This window comes from Megalobrama amblycephala, linkage group LG17 (assembly GCF_018812025.1).
Source record: "Megalobrama amblycephala isolate DHTTF-2021 linkage group LG17, ASM1881202v1, whole genome shotgun sequence".
In the NCBI taxonomy this organism is placed as follows: Eukaryota; Metazoa; Chordata; class Actinopteri; order Cypriniformes; family Xenocyprididae; genus Megalobrama; species Megalobrama amblycephala.
This window is the reverse complement of record NC_063060.1, coordinates 12,224,194-12,246,477: the sequence shown is the minus strand read 5'-3', so window position 1 is coordinate 12,246,477 and position 22,284 is coordinate 12,224,194. Positions and strand designations below refer to the sequence as shown.

Genomic DNA, 22,284 nt, shown 5'->3' with positions numbered 1-22,284 from the left:
GGTTTACTTCAAGTATCAATAATGTTTCTCAGAAATCACGTACTGCACTTTTAAATTATTACAGTGTTTAATTAATTTAATCGCAGGCGTTAGCACATTAACATTTGACAGCCCTAGTTTTCACACATTCACTTAAGGGTGTTAACTATGCATCCATACCGGATCCCTCGGAGTTTGGCTCGGTTGTCATGGCGATCGATGATGTTGTGCAGAATCTCCAAGACGAGTTGCCGGAGTTCACTGTCTTCCATCAGAGAGATGGAGCACAATGGCTCCAGAAACGCTGCGGGCAGGCCAGCACAGATTGTTTTACACTTAAACCCCGACGTAACCTACACAAACAAAGAATCCATCAGATATGACCAGCACCACACCATTATAGTACCTATATACACACTAGTAACTTGTAACACATTGTCACACTTCTGGAAATGGCCAGCAGTAGGAGATGGAGAGCAAAAGCTGTTGACATCCAAAATAACAATGGTACGTCTCAACCCCATTTCTTGCCTGTTGCTGGGCAACGGTGCCTGAAAAGTTGCCCTGTCTAAAACCAGCCATAAACCAGACTAAAGACAAAATTGGACATTATAAAAAAAGAAGAAAAAGGACACAAAGCACCACAGGCAGCTGTAATCTGATGTTATGATCCGTGCAGTCTGCTGTCTAGGAACCTTCAGAAACTCCCTTCAGGAGAATGTGGAAGATTTTTACTAACAAACTCAGAGGGAGAATTCTGATGTGATGCCTGATACACATTAGCGAAATGACATTTTTGGGGGGCAAAACCAATGTGGTGAATTCGTGTGACCAACTGAACTCGCTATGAAATTTGCATGGGGAAATTTTTCATCCTCATGCAAAATTCTTAATATCATGGATTCCTATTAAAATGACCGGATTTCACCAGCAAAAATCCGCAGAGCAACGGTAAAGCAACAGCACTTTTAGTTTCCCTTCATCATTACTACCTTACACACATGTTGGGTTTTCATGTTTTATGGGGACTTTCCATAGACATAGTGATTTTTATACTGTACAAACTATATATTCTATCCTCTAACCCTAAACATAACCCTCACAGATAACTTTCTGCATTTTTACATTTCCAAAACATCATTTAATATGTTTTACAAGCTGCTTTGCTCATGGGGACCAAAATTGTCCCCACAAGGTCAAAGATTTCTGGTATTACTATCCTTGTGGGGGCATTTTTTCCCCATAACATAGGGTTTACCAGGACCACACACACATACATACATACAGTATATATATAAAGAATAGAGGTTTACCATAATGAGAGAACTTAACAGCATCATCTGGATTCTCTTGGTGCCCTGATGCCTGAGAAAGAAAGAGAAGAGAATTCAAAATCTTGAATATGAATAGACTTCACTTTCTTTTTTTCTGTTTTTACATAAACAATAGCTGGATCCATATTTGCATACTATACACCCATTACAGTATGCAAGACTGGAATTAGTCTGTCTCAAATCACAGTACACTGGAAAAAAATTATGTCAATGATGCCCCGATGACGTGCTATATCCGATGGAATGTTGAAATTAGTGCATCTGTGCATGTTTTTCATAAAAATATTACCTGCATACAAGAGTACTGGTTTGAAATACTTCTCTGAGATTGTATCAAGATGAAATTTGGTGATGTTGTAGAATGTCGAAAAACTTCCACACTTGCCCATTTCATATACTACCACTCAAAATTTTGGGGTCAGTAAGATATTTTTGAAAGAAGTCTCTTATGCTCACTAAGGCTGCATTTATTTGATCAAAAATATGGTAAAACAATAATATTGTGAAATATTATTACAATTTAAAATGACTGTTTTTATATTTTAATACATTTTTAAAATAACGTAAAGCTGAAATTTACTCCAATCTTCAGTGTCACATGATCCTTCAGAAAGCATTCTAATATGCTGATTTGCTGCTCAAGAAACATTTCTTATTACTGTCAATTTTGAAAGTTGTGCTGCTTAATATTTTTGTGGAAACCGTGATACATTTTTGTTTCAGGATTCTTTGATGAATAGAAAGTTCAAAAGAACAGCATTTTTTTAAATAAATATAAGTCTTCACTCTCTCAATTGATCAATTAAATGCATCCTTTCTGAATAAAAGTTGTATTTCTTTCAAAAAAAAAAATTAAATAAAAAATCCCCAAACCTTGAACTGTAGTGCAGGTAAACCTACGTAGTACATATTTCAGCAATGCCAGCACACAATACATACTTTTTGAAATATGCAACTTAGGGAAGAAAATACAAATAAAGAGCAAAATAGCATAAAAGTATATGTAAAAATACAAACATTTCATTAGTTGGTAGCAACAGCAATATAAGTGACATTGGATGAATATCAATATCAGTTTCAAGACCACAGCAAAGTCTGAACATACTCATTAACTAATTCAAATACTAATTAAAAAATAATTAAAATGATTAAATATTATAAATAACTATTAACATATTATTAAATTAGACAAATAAACTATTGCATATACACTTCAAAATGATTTCTCAATTATTTAAACATTATCAAAGTCCTTTTAAGGAATATCTCTTTGAATGGGGAAACATCAAATTCTCCAAAGCTATTCACCAAGCTTACAATTAAATTTCATATTTTAAATCACCAATGAAATCTGACAGCAACTGTCTCAGAAATTTTGTTTTTAAAGGTGCCATCGAACGTTTTTTTACAAGATGTAATATAAGTCTAAGGTGTCCCCTGAATGTGCCTGTGAAGTTTCAGCTCAAAATACCCCATAGATTTTTTTAAATAATTTTTTTAACTGCCTATTTTGGGGCATCATTAACTATGCACCGATTCAGGGGCTGCTGGCCCTTTAAATCTCGTGCTCCCTGCCCATCGAGCTCGCGACTCTATAATACAGTGCATTTACAATGTTCACACAGCTAATATAACCCTCAAATGGATCTTTACAAGATGTTCATCATGTATGCTGCATGCATGCTTCGGGTCATGTGAGTATAGTATTTATTTGGGTGTTTATATTTGATTCTGAACGAGTTTGATAGTACTCCGTGGCTAACGGGCTAACATTACACACTGTTGGAGAGATTTATAAAGAATGAAGTTGTGTTTATGAATTATACAGACTGCAAGTGTTTAAAAAATGAAAATAGCGACGGCTCTTGTCTCCGTGAATACAGTAAGAAACGATGGTAACTTTAGCCGACAGTAGCCTACATTAGCAAATTTACAAATATCACTAAAATTATCATGATATCATGGATCATGTCAGTCGGTGTTATGTTGAGATTCGCCTGTTCTTCGGAGGTCTTTTAAACAAATGAGATTTATATAAGAAGGAGGAAACAATGGAGTTTGAAACTCAGTGTATGTCTTTTCCATGTACTGAACTCTTGTTATTCACCTATGCCAAGGTAAATTCAATTTTTAATTCTAGGGCACCTTTAAACGCTCAAATCATGACAAAAAAAAAATTCTAACGGCAGCTGCAGCGACCAACAGGCGATTGGCTATTTTATTTAGAAGGCGGGATTTATTCCGCGTTACACTTTCTCCCATTCATAGTAATAGTCTTTGTATATCTAAAGTCTTTGACATTACTTGAAGTTATTCAAGACATCCCTAATTGCAATAATGACAAATGTAGTCACACCATCCTACCCGATCTTGACGGTGTCCAGCGTGTGGCACGGCGTGCCGTAAACAGGCACTTTCCCCATAATGAACATCATCACTTCTGCTCTCTGATAATCAGGAAGATTTCCTCCAAAGAAACCTAGACACACACATGAATCCATTTTATTGAATTTGTTCAGTGTTCGGACATCACAAAAGGTCAGATCTTATTGAGCACATGAAGCTGTCACCGATTGTTTGGATGATGGCATTCTGGACGATCCGCTCCTCGCTCTCTTTGGTGCGGGTGGAGGAAAGGCTGCTCGCGGAGTTCCTGCGGGAACCGTCGCCCAGCTCAAAATCAACACTCATACGCAGATGCTTCAGCAGGGTGTTAAACACCTCCAGGACTGTGGGACCTGAGAATACACACACAGTGACAGCACAAAAGTAATTATGCAGAATTATGCTGATTTTCCTTCAAAATAAGTGCAGACCATGCTCAAAAATATCACAGATTCTGCCTGCGCCTACTTAATAAGCACTATATGATATTAAAAACCAAAAAACATCACAGCATGTGACTCAGACTAGACACAGAAACTAAAAAGCACTGCTAGGGGGCACTGCAGTTACTCTACACAGCAAACCCATAAAACCTTCAGCCACTCATCAAATACACATCCTTAAATAATCACTACCACATGACAGGACCCTAAACAGTTAACTAATTCACCATGCACATGCCCAATTTAATGACTGCCTGAAGGTTTTGATTGGGTGACAGCCGTGTTTGTTAACATACCCAACCACAGATTGGGCGGTGAAGAGATGGGACTGAGAAACGTGTAAGCATTGTTTTGGTTAGGAGCAATATAACCTGTGAGAGAAAACAGATTTCAGGAAGGAGAGACAGAATAAAGAAAAAGACAATGAGGAATGAACATCGGGAGAGATGATGAGATGAAAAGGGACAATGTGAGCAGAAGTTTAATATTTTTGGCATCTGTTTGTAGCTGTAGTGACTGACACATAAGCAAAAAAAAAAAAAACAGAATAACAAAATAATCCTCTGAATAATGATAATAATCAGAATAAATCAATGACAGGTAGTTTTACATTCAAAAGTTTGGGGTAAGTAAGATTTTTTTTTTTTTTTTTAATGAATACTGTTATTGAGCAAGAACACGTTACATTTATCAAAAGTGCCTAAAGACATTTTAATTATAATACCAAAAAAATAAATAATTTCAAATAATATGCTGTTCTTATCACAGTTTTCACAAAAACATGAAGCAGCACAACTGTTTTTTTTTAAAACTTAGATAATAGTAAAAAACCTGCAAACCAGCATATTAGAATGATTTCTGAAGACTGGAGTAATAACATCACAAGAATAAATTACATTTAAAAATATATAAAAAAAAATAAAAAACAAAATAGTTTATTTATATCATAATAATATTTCACAATATTGCAGTTTTGATCAAATAAAGATAGCTTTGGTGAACATTAAAGACTTCTTTTAAAAACATTGAAAAATCTAACCAACCCTAAACAGTTGAATGTTAGTGTAAATGTAACAAATGTAAAAGAAATGTTTTACATTTTCTGAATATAAAACTCCAAGATGTTATAGAATGATTACTTACTATTTATTTGTGTATTTTTTAGCTGTTTTAAGTTATTGCTCAGACTAATTCATCTCTCCTCAAAAAGGCACACAATTTGCGTTATTTACGTCCGTAGCACAAACCACACAAGATGGGTTACACGTGCCAAAGTTTAATTCTTATGTTTAATAGTTTGTAAACCAAACACAAAGTATGAGCAATAATCACAATGCCTGTCTTAGGGTACGTTTACACGACAATGATACTAAAAACAGAAAAGTTTTTTCCTTTGCCTTTTTCGTGTACAGATGACACCATTGTCAAAATGATCCCCGTTCACACGAATTCGCGGAAATGACTAAAAACGCTGTATTATGCATGTCAGGCCAGTAGGTGGCAATGTCAATTTGTAAAGAAACACTACGCGCCTATACACTGAACACATAATAAGCATGACGTCACCTCTTTCACAAATTTGCGTTTTTGTAGTTTACATGGAGACGAAAACAGTATTGTTTTCAAAAACTTTGCAATTTCAGGCCCCCAAAACACCATTCTCATGTAAATGAATGGCCAAAACACATAAAAAGTTTTACGTTTTTAGTTGAAAACAGTGTTTTCCCTTAGATGCTTAGTACTCAGTCTTACCGATGGAGCCCTTGGCTGCTATGGCAACCGTCTCCAGCAGCACCTGAACGATACCTGCCCTCACACGTGGGGTGTTTTTACTGTGGGTGTCAAGGTGGGACAACACTTGCTGGATCACGTGGTGAGAATGCTGGGCCTGAAACACACACACACACACACACTTCATAAAACATGCTGTAGAATTGAATTGAATTTACTCTTCATTATTATTAAAAGCTGCAACGGTCACACAGGATTAACACAAAGAGATGAAGTGAGAATCTGTTCACTTTACCTGTATTGAGTACATGATTATCCTGAAACAGGAAACAGCAAAATCGTTTGGGTCCCACAGGCGATGGTTGTCTAAATGCCTGTAGGAAAACAATGCTGTGTATTACAGTATGGCCTCTTAGTACTTATATGACAACATATTTACCTATGTAGTCATGCATCCCTTTTCCCTGTGTTCATCAAATATTTAGGATAATATGATAATGCTTTCAGCTGCCAATTCTGTTGAAGTTGGCTCAGTTCTGTCAAGCAAATTTGCCACATTTAATCCTTTGCTAAACCTTGCCTTAAAAATGTTTTTATTTATGCAACATTACTGAAATTATCCAAAAATATGGAGAAAAGTTGTTTTTTATAGTAGTAACACAAGGTACCCAGAGATAAAACAAGTGGTATTTTTTGTCTCCTTTTCCAAAACTTTTAATGCATCTCCCAAAAGGGGAACAAAAATCCAGTTTTTTTTCCTCTGCTGCATTTAGATTAATCATTGTCACCCCTAAATTTAGATTCGGTCTGTAGTTTTTAATCATGCTGCTGTGTAATTGGGCAATTTCTTTAAAGAAATACAGCAGATAAAAAGCTCTGCAATGTCCCAATTTATTCCAGTCCATTTAAGAATAATATCCAAACAGCTTTTACCACTTTTTCACAACGTTCTTTTTTTGTCCATACATTGGAAAACATAGGTCACCAAAACTGTTTGGTTACCAGCATTCTTCAAAATATCTTCTTTTATATGTTGCCAAAGAAAAAGGTTATACGAGTTTGGAAATCAAATTCAATCAATAACATAGTTTGAGTCTTTAAAGTCACCATGAAATCAAAATTGACAATTCCCATTTTTATGGAATATTGCGGTGTAAAGTAAGCAACACTCTGTCTAGAGCGAACATTAGCGTCTCGCTTACTATAAACCGAGTATCTGCACCGCTCACATTTTTTGGTACTCTGCATTCCCGGTGTTATGCCGAATTATTTGACCCTAGTAGGCACTATATTGAGTTAATCTGACCAACTCCTAATCCCAATCCTAATCATACCGTTACTACAGCGCCTACTAGTCACATAATTCTGTGGGTCACAAAATTCGGCACTACACTAGTTAAATGCAGCCAATGCACCACTAAAATGCAGCCAATGTGTTTACTGGCACTCGCTCACAGATTCTAGCAATAGCAAACCACAAAAATCCAATCAACTACCGATAAACAAAATCAAGTCACGCTCTACATTTTTCTTGTTCGGGAAGCTGTTTCACTAAGATAATACAGGGGTTGGACAATGAAACTGAAACACCTGGTTTTATGGCACATTTGCACTGCGTGGAACGACTCGGCTTGGCTCGGTTTGGTACGGCTCGCTTACTTTCGGTTTGCTTTTCCACTGCAGTTTATTACCGCTTCAAAGTGGGTGGGATTATAGACTGATCGTTATAGTAGCGCCACCTCTGCTGCCGTGGATCTGCTCCTAAGCTACTAACAAGTCTGCACTCTGTCTACTGACCACGATACAGCCATTTCTTTTTTCAAAATGCGTCGACGGTTGTTTAAAGCAAGTCGTTTAAAAAAAGTTGAGTGAACAAATGATACTGCAGTGGCGGTTGCTGACTATTTAAATCTAAGGGGTTTGGTGTCTCATGTTTCAAATCCAATGACGCTGGTAGTGACGACTCTCTCTAACCACTCAGTGATTTGCAGTGTCTACACGTCACATTTAGTATCGGTGCGGCATGCTTGGAACCTCAACCATGGTGGTACTATTTAAGCAAGCCGTACCGTGGAAAAGCGCCAAAAAGTGAGCTGTATCAAGCCTTACTGAACCGTACCATGCAGTGGAAAAGCGCCAACAGACAACAATAATTTATTAGTATGGTGTAGAGCCTTCTTTTGCAGCCAATACAGAATGAGTTTGTCTTGGGAATGACTGATACAAATCAGTGGCTAGAGGGATTTTGTTCTTCCAGAACAGTTTACTACGTGATGCTGGTGGAGGAAAACGTTTTCTGATTTGCTTCTTCAAAATATAAAAAAAATATTTGAATCTGGTGACAGTGCAAGCCATGGAAGATGTTCAACTTCATTTTCTTGTACATCGAACCATTCTGTCACAAGTCTTACTGTGTGTATTGGTACATTATCATTCTGATAAACGGCACGTCCTTCAGGGTACAATGTTTGAAGCTTTAGCTGCACATGGTCCTCCAGAATGGTCCTTGACAGCCCATCAAGCACAGTAGGGAAAAGCCATGATATTGCAGCCCAAACCCCTGTTCTTCACTCTGGGCAGCAACAGACCAGTGTTAAGGGAAGGCGTAGAACATACGGCGTAAGCGTTTTGAAGAATACAGAAAGCACGTGCAAGGCGATAATTTGTGTTTATAAAGAATATACAGTTGTATTTTATTTGAAAATGACTGATCATTTCGCTAGATAAGACCCTTATTCCTCGTCTGGTATCGATTAAAGCCCTTTGTAGCTGCACTGAAACTGTAATTTTGACCTTCAACCATATGGAGGCCATTGAAGTCCATTATAAGGAGAATAATCCTGGAACGTTTTCATCAAAAACCTCAATTTCTTTTCGACTGACGAAAGAAAGACATGAACATCTTGGATGACATGGGGGTGAGTAAATTATCAGGAAAATTTTATTTAAAAGTGGTCTAATCCTTTAAGCCTCTTTTGGGCTTCTCCACACCGTAACACCCATGGATGTGGAAAAGACAGTGAAGGAGGACTCATCAGAGAACAATACATGTTTCACATTATCCACAGCCCAAGATCTGCACTGTTGGCACCAATGAAACTGACATCTGGCATTGGCACAAGTGACCAAAGGTTTGGCTATAGCAGTTTGACATCCCTTCCACAGCTTCCTCTTGCTTCAACAATTACTCATGTTGGATGTGGCTCATCCTACGTGTTGGTATTACCCTGGAAACCATAGCACTCGATACATCACAAAGACTTGCTGCCCTGGTCACAGATGAGCCAGCGAGACTCGCACCAACAATTTGTCCACTTTTGAACTCTAATAAGTCTCCCATTATGTTGTGAGGATTGAAATATTTCTGCTCTTACTGATGGAATGTAAAATCAGAGAAGATTCGCCACCAGACTGAAACCTTCAACACTATACTGGCCAGTGTTTCGGTTTCATTGTCCAACCCCTGTGTCACAATAGGGAAGAAAAGACTATCGCAACTACTGTTTCATGCCGAATTTAAAGGCTCATGCGCAAGGCCACAGACAACTACGTTTAATACAGGTGTTTGGAGTTGATTCTAGCACCGGTGTCTGTCACATCGAGCACGGTGGCTTCACTCAACAGAAGCTGCGATGCGGAAAACTTGAGCATTCCTGCACTGCAACACAAATCCTGTTTCCACACCTCTATCTCTCCTCTTTTCCGCAGTCTGATCTAACTCAAAAACCTCTATGCCACCATCCTCTCCCTTCCTGCTGTCGCCATGGTAACGTCAATCTGATCTCACCCCCCATCCGATGCGGGCTATTTTTAGAACGCCTGAAATCCCCCTCCACCCAAAAAAAGCTCTCGCTGTCTGTCTCCGCGAACACCAGCTTTATGTGTTATCAGAGGTACAGATATCTGCCCTGGAGCTCAACGTTCCCTCAAAACCTCACACAAGTTTAATAAATACAGAGCACACAGCGAACAGCTTAATCAGGAGAGAGTTAGAAAAAGAGCGAGACATGAGAGAAGGAGAGATGTGATGGAGAAGGTGAGGAAGCGTGATAGAGAAAGAGACGTGCTCGAGAGCCCCTCGGCGCTTTGATATTCTCTTTATACAGACATCTCACTCAGTGCTAATTGGCCAATGACTGAGATGAGCCAAAACGGTCTTATTAATGAGCCCTGAGAGTGTCTGCACATACGCCATACACACACACTGCATACGACTGCATGTGTTTGAATTGTGTGCTAATAAGCTACAGATGGAGATCAGGTCAGAGCAGTCAAACCGAGAGCTGCTCATTTACACACGATGGCAAAGTCAAAGCAGCTCATCTTCAGCTCTGAATCTAAAGTTTCACCTTCAGCCTCCATTAAACTCATCGACAGACATACACATATACAGACCTATAGTAGAGGATTTATTCTTACAGCACAGAAATGCTAATATTTTTGTAAAGCTAAGGTTTTTATTAATGCATGCTCCAATTTGATTGGACAATAGAGTTTCAGTTTCCACAAAAAAAAAAATTGATAATAATAAAAGTTTCTTGAGCAGCAAATCGAGATATTAGAATGATTTCTGAAGGATCATGTGATGCTGAAGACTGGAGTAATGATGCTGAAATTTAATTTTGCCATCAGAGGAATAAATTAAATTTGAAAATATATTAAAATAGAAAACCATACTGGATGCCCGTGATCTTCGGGCCCTTAGACGGCACTGCATCACATATAGGAATGCTACTGTGATGGAAATCACAACATGGGCTCAGGAATACTTCCAGAATACTTGTCGGTGAACACAATCCACTGTGCCATTCGCCGTTGCCGGCTAAAATTCTATAGGTAAAAAAAGAAGCCATATCTAAACATGATCCAGAAGCGCAGACGTTTTCTCTGGGCCAAGGCTCATTTAAAATGGACTGTAGCAAAGTGGAAAACTGTTCTGTGGTCAGACGAATCAAAATTTGAAGTTCTTTTCGGAAAACTCGGACGCCATGTCATCCGGACTAAAGAGGACAAGGACAACCCAAAGTTGTTATCAGCGCTCAGTTCAGAAGCCTGCATCTCTGATGGTATGGGGTTGCATGAGTGTGTGTGGCATGGGCAGCTTACACATCTGGAAAGGCACCATCAATGTTGAAAGGTATATCAAAGTTCTAGAAGAACATATGCTCCCATCCAGACGTCGTCTCTTTCAGGGAACACCTTGCATTTTCCAACATGACAATGCCAGACCACATACTGCATCAATTACAACATCATGGCTGCGTAGAAGGAGGATCCGGGTACTGAAATGGCCAGCCTGCAGTCTAGATCTTTCACCCATAGAAAACATTTGGCGCATCATAAAGAGGAAGATGCGACAAAGAAAACCTAAGACAGTTGAGCAACTAGAAGCCTGTATTAGACAAGAATGGGACAACATTCCTATTCCTAAACTTGAGCAACTTGTCTCCTCAGTCCCCAGACGTTTGCAGACTGTTATAAAAATAAGAGGGGATGCCACACAGTGGTAAAACATGGCTTTGTCCCAACTTTTTTGAGATGTGTTGATGCCATGAAATTTAAAATCAACTTATTTTTCCCTTAAAATGATACATTTTCTCAGTTTAAACATTTGATATGTCATCTATGTTGTATTCTGAATAAAATATTGAAATTTGAAACTTCCACATCATTGCATTCTGTTTTTATTCACAATTTGTATAGTGTCCCAACTTTTTTGGAATCGGGTTTGTATATAATAATTCTAATAAACACATTTTTTCAAATATAAACAGTGTGTTTCAATACTTAAATCACATTTCAGTGCATTATAAAAACTGGTTTTAATGCGTCAAGCTCTGCATCATAATGAAATAGTCATCATTAGACCATTCCCTCGCTTATAAAATGACCTGGAAATGACTTTAATGTTCCTCTAGACTTGCCTGGATGTGAGCTGCATGAAACAGGGGAACATTAGTGCTAATGGAGGAAAAAAAAAAGCTCTAATATGATGAGATATTCAAGTAATAAGCCACAAGAGGACATGCTACAGAGATCTTACTATAGTTAAGAGTTAAGCATGATACGAAAGAGTTATGAATTTGACTGATGTGCATTCACAAAATAGCTGAGAATTCAGCTACATGTTTCTTTTGATGAACAGATCTCTTATTTTATAATATATAGTTGTACTTCAATATTTAATACTGTTAAACTAATTCAAATACTGCATACTGCATTCATTGTGTACTGTCTACTTATGTAATACACACTAAAAGAAAGGGGGTTTTGCTGCTTGTCCAATTTAATTAAAATGAACAGATACATTTTTTGCACATTTTATCATGCATGTAATTAATTTAAATTTGTAAAATGAAAGTTTGCTTAACCTATTTGCATTGAGATGAACAATTTTCACTGCCATAAGGGGGTGTACAGAAATCTAGATCCAGACTGACGCGGACACACTGGAAAATGATGCGTGCATTTTTAATCTAACATCATCCGTCCATGTAGTTTATTTAATTAAGTACTCTGATAAATTAAAATATGGTTATTTCCTTAATTATTTTTGTAAGGAAGGAAAAAAATCAATAGCTAATATTTGGAGCTCAGTGAATTCAAGCGTGGTACCGTGATAGGTTGCCACCTGTGCAATAAGTCCATTCGAGAAATTTCCTCACTACTAAATATTCCACGGTCAACTGTTAGTGGTAACATAACAAAGTGGAAGCAATTGGGAACAACAGCAACTCAGCCATGAAGTGGTAGGCCACGTAAAATCACAGAGCGGGTCAGCGCATGCTGAGGCGCACAGTGCGCAGAAGTCGCCAACTTTCTGCAGAGTCAATAGCTACAGACCTCCAAACTTCGTGTGGGCTTCAGATTAGCTCAAGAACAGAGAGTGCGTAGAGAGCTTCATGGAATGGGTTTCAAAGCTTCCAAAGCGTCGGATGCAGTGGTGTAAATCACGCCACCACTGAACTCTAGAGCAGTGGAGACCTGCTCTCTGGAGTGACAAATCATGCTTCTCTGTCTGGAAATCCGATGGACGAGTCTGAGTTTGGCGGTTGCCAGGAGAACGGTACTTGCCTGACTGCATTGTGCCAAGTGTAAAGTTTGGTGGAGGGGGGGTTATGGTGTGGGGTTGTTTTTCAGGGGTTGGGCTTGGCCCCTTAGTTCCAGTGAAAGGAACTCTTAATGCTTCAGCATACCAAGACAATTTGGACAATTTCATGCTCCTAACTTGGAGGGAACAGTTTGGGGATGGCCCCTTCCTGTTCCAACATGACTGTGCACCAGTGCACAAAGCAAGGTCCATAAAGACATGGATGAACGAGTTTGGTGTGGAGGAACTTGACTGGCCTGCACAGAGTCCAGACCTCAACCCGATAGAACACCTTTGGGATGAATTAGAGCGGAGACTGCGAGCAAGGCCTTCTCACAAAACATCAGTGCCTGACCTCACAAATGCGCTTCTAGAAGAATGGTCAAAAATTCCCATAAACAAGCTCCTAAACCTTGTGGAAAGCCTTCCAAGAAGAGTTGAAGCTGTTATAGCTGCAAAGGGTGGGCCAACTCCATATTAAACCCTACGGATTAAGAATGGGATGTCATTAAAGATCATTTGCACGTAAAGGCAGGTGTCCCAAAACTTTTGTCAATATAGTGTATATATACATATATATTGTTCTTCAATATTTAATGTATGTTTTAATTTAACCTTTAATATTACCAACTGATTATAGTAATGTACCAACTTTAGTTTACAGCATTAGTTGAGATTTTTTTTCCTTGAGAAAATTTGCCAAGTACTGTACTTAATATGAATCGAATCTATGAATCTAACCCTAACCCTTAATATGACAGAAATTAATTGAATAAGAATCGAATCACAAGCTTGTGAATTGAAATCAAATACATTTTTTTTATTTATAATTAATTTAATTGTTTTTGTTTCATTAAATTATTATTATTTTTTTTTTGCATTAAACTGTAATTGAATAAATAATGCTGTCACACTGCAGATTAGATCTCAACTGTCTCAATGAAATTATGAAATACTTGAAATGTTGCACTGATTCTGAGTATGTGAAATCAGGGAAAGCCCATATGAATGGCAATATCAAATATCGATATGACAGGAAAGTCACTAGGAATCAGTGTGCAAACAGAGACACATATTTGCATCTATATACATAACCCATTTAACACATAAATCAAGCCCAGAACAGCTGGATTCAGATCACAACAATTCCTTTAACACAAAACAGAGCCATCTGGGCACTGCTTGCATTTTCTGCATGATGTTTGTGTTGAGACCAGAATGAATGAATCCCATCATGCCCACAGCGTGAGAGGAAGCAGACGAGCAGCTGACAGCAGCATCGGCGTCTGGACACCTGAGCTCGGAGGCTAACACCGCGCAGCGTGCTTGTCTGAAAACATCTGCGTGTCTCTGTGTGTCTCAAAGTGCTCTGGCACCCTTTGCATACGAGTATGCGATGCATATTTGAGACTAGGGTTCACTGAGCTCATAACACCTGATTCATTTTGAAAATGTTATCATTGTCTTGCATGCTTTCAATTTTCTCTTGCAATCCCTGCTCACGGACAACCCTGAAAAGCGATTAATGGAAACTGACATGCTTGAAAAGCTGAAACGGCCACACATATTTTAGCCTGTGCGCTTGTGTGTGTGTGTTACAGGGATGCAAGGAATATCACAGACTTAAAATGGTATAATACCAATATTTCGCAAAGTAATGTGAATAATAAAAGCTTACGTTTATATGCATGATTTTAGAAAGTATTCAATGCATTGATTATGGAATTTAATATTCAGAACAACAATAAAACCTAATGTGTTAGGGGGGCATGTAAAAGCTTCAGTGTTCAGTGTGTGAGACCGTTGTGGAGGAGATGACGTGATCTTAAATATGTTTCCAAAGCACAAAAAGTGTGTTAGCAGCAGATCCTTTAAGTCCTGTAAGTTGTGAGGTGGGGCCTCCATGGATCGGATTTGTTTGTTCAGCACATTCCCCAGATGCTTACTTGAATTTGGAGGCCAAGTCATGCCCATTTTTGGTGCTTTTGGTGGTAGACAGGGGTCAGTATGGGCATCCTGACTGGTCTGCGGCTTTGCAGCCCCATACGCAACAAACTGCGATGCACTGTGTATTCTGACACCTTACTATCAGAACCAACATTAACTTCTTCCTTCCTTAGACCTTTTGATAGATACTGACCACTGCAGATCGGGAACACCCCACAAGAGCTGCAGTTTTGGAGATGCTCTGAGCCAGTCGTCTAGCCATCACAATTTGGCCCTTGTCAAACTCACTCAAATCCTTACACTTGCCCATTTTTCCTGCTTCAAACACATCAACTTTGAGGACAAAATGTTCACTTGCTGCCTAATATATCCCACCCACTAACAGGTGCCATGATAAAGAGCTAATCAGTGTTATTCACTTTACCTGTCAGTAGTCATAATGTTATGCCTGATCGGTGTATATATACTGTATTGTAGAGCTCCATGTCTCTGGATAAATTGAAAATTAAATTTTTTTTTTTTTTTTTTTTTTTAAATAGAGATCACAATTCTCCCATGATTCTGAATAGACAACTAAACAATAAAATGTAATTTACCAGAGGTTATGACAACACGTTAATTGCTGCAGTGTACTTAAACATATTTAATTCATTTGAATTAACTTTTTTTTTATTGGTCTGAATTAATGATTCAATGACTCTCACTCATAAAGACTTCATTTGACTCATTACTGGATGAATTGGCGTTTCTTTTTAACAAAATCTATACTAAATCTATACTAAATCCAAGCCTATTAAAGTGAATCCCATGATATATGGGATTCCCATAGCAACAAAAAAAGAAAGTTATAAAAATCATCTTGCAACTGCACTAGCAATGTCAAAATAGCTCCTGGGCTAGAAGTGTGCTGTTAAAAATTAGGGCAAATTGTTAATTCATGGTACCCTGCTCACAATGTGATGTTACCACAGCAACAAGCCCAGTGATAAAACAACCTCAACAAGCTTGTTAATTTTACTGTAATGAGCGAATAATGACTGAACCACTGATGTTGCCATAGGTACAATTCAAACAATAGTCCTGGATAATGGTGCCTATAGCACATTGTAGCCTTGGCAATGGTACTTACACCAGTACGGGGCGCACTGCATTGTTCATGTTGCCGTAAGCAGCGCGACCCAGCAATTCTCGAAAGCAACTCTCCGCCAATGAAGCCGGATTTTCCTCTCCAGCCCTGAAAGAGAGAGAGTGAGAGAGAGAGATTCATATAAGAGCACATGTACTAAACTCTGTCATTTACAATGTGTGGTTTACGCTCTGCATTCTGATGTCAAATACACAAGTGCATTAAATGATGCATTAAAGACCTGTGAGGAGGAAACCCAGCCACCTCTCTCTCCCACACACACACACACACTCTCTTTGTCCCTTCAGCTCACCGGCAGCCCATGGAAAGCAATTAACAGAATCTGACGACCTTGAAAAGCTGAAAACCACACAACTCTGCATACACATTAGTTGTGTCTATGTGTTTTCTGGAGCCAATAATAGTCACACATCCAACCTAATCAGAGTGCTGTATATTAAAGCAACAGCAAACAGTGCCTATGCTTTTTAAAGGAATATAAGCATACTGCTTACTTCACAGTATATACTGTAGATGTCCTGCTATTTTTTCCAATAGTTTATAAAATAGCATGTAACAAATATTTTAAACGGAGTTGTGCTGCAAAATAAAATTATTATTTTTCTTAGGCTACGTCTACATTAATCCGGATACATTTGAAAATAGCGTTTTCGTTTCAAAAAGATCTCTGTCCACACTAGCCTTTTCCAAAAGTTTCTCATCCACACTGAAATGTCTCAAAAAGCTAAATTCACCTTACTCTGCATGCGTAAAACCTAATAAAAGCTCACTGAGATGATAGATGGAACAGACATAATAAAGTTCTCATGCTATTCTTCTGGCAGGATTGTTTTATTTAGCAAAATATCTCACCATTCACTGTGAGTGGACAGATCACACTCATTCACCATATGTTGGGTCTAAAATGCAACTGCTCTCATGTTTTGCTGCAATTTCTGTTATCTTTGCAGGACTGCGATATGAAGAGTGTACAAAGTAACATATCTTTAGAAACAGTGTGAAAGTGAATGGCACAGGCACAATACCAATACAAATATAACACATCTATCGATACAATGTGTGTCACATGAAAACATGCGTCATCAATTTCAAATACCTCTGTTTTTTACAGTCCACACTACAATGCGAAAACAGCATTTTCAAATTTATCCACTTGGGAAAGCATTTTCAAAAACCTCAGTTTTCGCAGAGAAAAAACAAAAATGTATTAGTGTGGACAAGGCCTTGAATACCTTTTTCATTTTGCAGTGAAATATTACATTAGTAATATGTATTTTTATTATTATTATTTTATAGTCATATTGACGTACAAGTCACAAAATCTTAGGCCAAATTGTGCAGCCCTACAAACAAGCACAGTAAATTTCTTTTTCAGTAAATCTCGATCTATAACGATAACAACACAGAGGAACAATATAGTTGGAATCACTTTCAGGGCAATTTTTTCTAGCTTATGTATGATTTAACCCAATTTTGTGTAGAAATTATAAATAAAGAGTTAAAGGCCCAATGAAATGCCTTGGAATGCGCAGCATTATTCAATGTGTTAAAGTTGCCCTAGATTCAAAAATTTAATTTACCTCGGCATAGTTAAATAACAAGAGTTCAGTACATGGAAATGACATACAGTGAGTCTCAAACTCCATTGTTTCCTCCTTCTTATATAAATCTCATTTGTTTAAAAGACCTCTGAAGAACAGGCGAATCTCAACATAACACCGACTGTTATGTAACAGTCGGGGTGTACGCCCCCAATATTTGCATATGCCAGCCCATGTTCAAAGCATTAGACAAGGGCAGGACATCTGGATGTGCACAGCTGAATCATCAGACTAGGTAAGCAAGCAAGAACAATAGCAAAAAATGGCAGATGGAGCAATAATAACTGACATGATTCATGATAACATGATATTTTTAGTGATATTTGTAAATTGTCTTTCTAAATGTTTCGTTAGCATGTTGCTAATGTACTGTTAAATGTGGTTAAAGTTACCATCGTTTCTTACTGTATTCTATATTCATTCTTTATAAATCTCTCTAACAGTGTAGCATTAGCCGTTAGCCACGGAGCATAGCCTCAAACTCATTCAGAATCAATGTAAACATCAAAATAAACACTGTACTTACGCGATTAGACATGCTGCATGATGAACACTTTGTAAAGATCCATTTTGAGGGTTATATTAGCTGTTTGAACTTTTTTTATGTTGTTTAAGGCAAGCGCGAGCTCTTTGGGCGTGGAGCACCAGATTTAAAGGGCCACACACCCTGAATCGGCTCATCTCTAATTATGCCCCAAAATAGGCAGTTAAAAAAAATTAATTAAAAAAAATCTATGGGGTATTTTGAGCTGAAACTTCACAGACACATTCAGGGGACACCTTAGATTTATATTACATCTTTTAAAAAAAAGTTCTAGGGCACCTTTAATGTAATTTCAACTGAAACAGGAAGATGGGGCAGGCCATATCAAACAGCCTATCCCCTTTTTTAAAAATAGCCAATAGCGTTTTGTTTATATCACAGCTTGGCTAGAGCCGTTAAACTCGGTAAAGCCTCAGTTTCATACGAATCTCTAACCATTTCTCCTCCTAATCTCCTCCATTAAAATATAGCATTCTGTGCAGAATTCAAATGGGTACGTTTTGTGGTGCACCGACTCACGCATATGATCCGCTCTGTGCTGTCGTGTCTCTGGACTGGAGCAGACTGTGTGCGTGCTGCGGCGGTTTGTGTGGAAAGCATATTTACTCTGTCTTAATCGTTCCCTGTCCCCTATATAGTGCACTATGTGCCATTTAACATGTAGAAAATAGTAAATGTGTGAACAAGTGACTGAGTTTAGCTGCAGCTTCAGTATCAATTTATAATGTAGGGGGTGGGACACAGAGCATTTGATTGGACAGAATATTTGATGATCCATGATCCATGGATTCTCCTAAATGCGAATTTTGTCATTGTTCTGGAACGCACCAGCTTATTCATAATCTTAAGGCTAACATATTCATACCAAAAGCTAAAAACTTACATTTTGATTTCAGGGGGACTTCAAGGAAAAGTTTTCAAATCATGGTTAATATCAATAATATAATATTCGACAAGTCCGGCGCATTGCATTGTGGGACAGAGCACCCTGACCATATGTACTAGTCATACACTGCGCATTTTAACTAATGTAGTAGATCTGGTTATTCTACACATACAGAAAACATGCATACTACTGCAACAGTAGTATGAATAGTATAGTAGATTATGCAATTTCTGAACATATTCTTTATAACTGTATGCATCTAGAAAGTAATTGCAGTAAATAATGAAGTGAATTACACATTTCTAAAACAAGGCGGTTTTAATTTATTCTGAAAGATAAGCTTTCAGATGAGAAGAGAGTCCTCTGTGACATTAGCAGGTCAGGTGTCGTTCCAGCCCATCTTACACACGTCAATCAAACGTAGCCCTGTTTTGTGTTTGCAACCTTAATCACCAATCGATACACTAGATCGGATTTCAGCTCCTGATTATAGGGTAGAGGGAAACGATTGATGATTCCGTACGCAAAAACACAAACAGGCAATTAAACTTAAATATTCTGTGCACACAGGAGCCCTTATCTGAGGCACACTCACGTTTTATTCTCACAAACACACCTTTAAAGGAATCAGATATCCTTGATTGCCCTCTACATGTGGACCTCCAAAGCTCTTTTATCAAGGAAATCTCTCTTCCTCCCTACCTCTCTGTGTTTGGTGGTGTTATTCAGTGTGTGGTACAGAACAAAAATCATCAAGCACAAATTGAAAAGCAATTTGAGTATGAAAAATATCAAGTATTCAAAATTAAATGATTTCCCCTGCTTGAGTGTGTGTGTGTGTGTGTTCCCAATGAAGAAAACAGCTTTTAAATCATATTCAATTACGTTTTTTTTTGTTTTGTTTGTTTTTAAATGTGAGTGTTTGAGTTTAAGGGTAGTGTTAGGGGATAGAATATACAGTTTGTACAGTATAAAAATCATTATGTCTATGGAAAGTCCCCATAAAACATGGAAACCCAACGTCTGTGTGTGTACCTCTCGGAGTCCTCATTATCTTGCATGTTGAACAGCATGGAGGGGATGAGTTTATCCATGTGTTGAGGTTCCCAGATGATTGCCTGGAGTTCATCATTCACAGTCTTTCTGACGACACCCTGGAGACCCTTAATGCCTGCTACACGGATCCTACAGCAGAAACACGTTAAATAACTTATAGTGGTCCCAAAAGTTTGAATCTGACTGTATTAGTTAATGCAATATCAAAGCAATTGGCATCTGGAAACTAATTATGCTAGACTTTTTTTCAATGCTAACTTCAGAAGCCACCTATGGACTATTTTGGGCTAGTGATTGAATTATTTGTTACATATCTAGTGTTTTTTTTTTCATAAAATATAATAATAATATTGAAAACAGAGTGTATATATATATATATATATATATATATATATATATATATATATATATATATATATATATATATATATATATATATATATATACATTTTAAAACATTATTACAATTTAAATTAACTGTTTTCTATGGTATTTGAAAAAAAGTTATTTATTCCTGTGATGGCAAAGCTGAATTTTTTTGAGCATCATTACTCCAGTCTTCAGTGTCGCAGGAATCATTCAAATATGCTGATTTGGTGCTCAAGAAACATTTATTATTAGTATCAATGTTGAAACGGTTGTGCTACTTAATATTTTGTGGAAAATGTGATACATTTTTTAAGGATTATTTGATGACAGTTCATAATATAATATAAATATAATATAATATAATATAATATAATATAATATAATATAATATAATAATGTATTTTTTATATATATTTTCTTTTATTGACAGCCCAACATAAAACAACCATAGACAGACACTAATGCACACACCTGCTGCGAGTTTCGGGGTCCTCGTGTGTGGAATGACACATGGCACTGAACTGCGAGACGAAAAAGTCGTATCTGCGATGGTAAGAGGGCGTATCCTCCTCAATGTTTGCGAACTTCACAAACTACATGGAATCAGACACACACAGAATGATTATGTCAGAAAAACACATATCCACACCCAATCTTTTGCTGTCTCACACAATGACAGAATCAAAAACACTCCCACACAAAAGTGTGATGGCGATATCCCCTTTCCATGATGTGCAGAGGAAGTTACTGCTATCAGCCAGACAAGTGTGACATCTCGTTAGACAAGCGTTCATGTGCATATGTATGTATCACTGTCTGCTTGAAATAAACAGGGGGTCCATATTTGACATTTGTAGGTCTGGTTTCACAGACAGGGCTTAGATTAAGCCAGGAGTACGCCTTAGTTAAATTAGGACATTTAGGTAGCTTTTATAAACGTGCCTTAGAAAAAAAACATTACTGCATTTTGAGACAAAACAATGGCACTTTGAACGCTGTTGAGCGGACCACCAATCAGAGGTGTTTACGAATCCGCTCAACAGCGCTCAAAGCATCACAATTTTAAAATTTCAGTACCGACTTGGTACTGAAGTCGGTACTTTTGACAACTCTAATGTGATGTGAACAGTCATATGTTAATGTACTCATGCAGTCAATACCATGACGATATCTGAATGACCTGCTTTAGCGAGGACATTAAATAATGTCTCATGTTACTGAGAAATGTAGTTTCGGGCTTCAATAGATGATGCAATGTTCAAAACACACAAACAACTCAATGCAGTAGAATCTTTGCAATGAAATGCTTCAGATCCTCTGTGAGCAGATATGAAAAACCCAGATGAGGAATAATACAGCAGAAAATTGAGTGAGCAGAGAGAGAGAGAGAGAGTGAGAGAGAGAAAGAGAGGGAGCGAGAGCAAGAGACTGAAGGAGAGAATAAAGGGAAAAAAGCCCCGTAACAAATGGTAGAATAACAGTCAAAGGCATTTCTCATCTTCCACCTGAATCACTGATGTCTCCTGCTGAGATTTGGGACTGCTTCTCTCAGGTTTGATCAGTCACACACATAAACTTACCGAGTTGGTGCCCAGCACTTGTAAATCTGGTTCTCTGGATTCCAGCAGTTTTGCTACCATGTGTAAGAAGCTCTCCACAAATGGCTTGATACTCTGGGAATGACACGCCATCAACAACTGATCCAACGCCTCCATTGCTATCACCACGTACCTGTGCACACACACACACACACGAAACAGGGTCCAAAATGA

The 22,284-nt window shown here is 37.9% G+C and overlaps 1 protein-coding gene across 1 annotated transcript in view; it reads right to left on the bottom strand.

Annotated features, from left to right (window-relative positions):
• The window catches only part of efr3a (EFR3 homolog A (S. cerevisiae)), a 56,126-nt gene that overhangs the window by 10,348 nt on the left and 23,494 nt on the right, over nucleotides 1–22,284 (bottom strand). The window contains exons 5-14 of the mRNA XM_048162437.1: nucleotides 22,093–22,243; nucleotides 20,984–21,105; nucleotides 20,123–20,272; nucleotides 16,039–16,143; nucleotides 6,168–6,246; nucleotides 5,894–6,029; nucleotides 3,884–4,051; nucleotides 3,678–3,792; nucleotides 1,293–1,344; nucleotides 160–332 (exon numbers count right to left, since the gene is read on the bottom strand). Of these exons, the coding sequence (XP_048018394.1) occupies nucleotides 160–332; nucleotides 1,293–1,344; nucleotides 3,678–3,792; nucleotides 3,884–4,051; nucleotides 5,894–6,029; nucleotides 6,168–6,246; nucleotides 16,039–16,143; nucleotides 20,123–20,272; nucleotides 20,984–21,105; nucleotides 22,093–22,243 (1,251 nt within the window). The remainder of the gene's footprint in view (nucleotides 1–159; nucleotides 333–1,292; nucleotides 1,345–3,677; nucleotides 3,793–3,883; nucleotides 4,052–5,893; nucleotides 6,030–6,167; nucleotides 6,247–16,038; nucleotides 16,144–20,122; nucleotides 20,273–20,983; nucleotides 21,106–22,092; nucleotides 22,244–22,284) is intronic.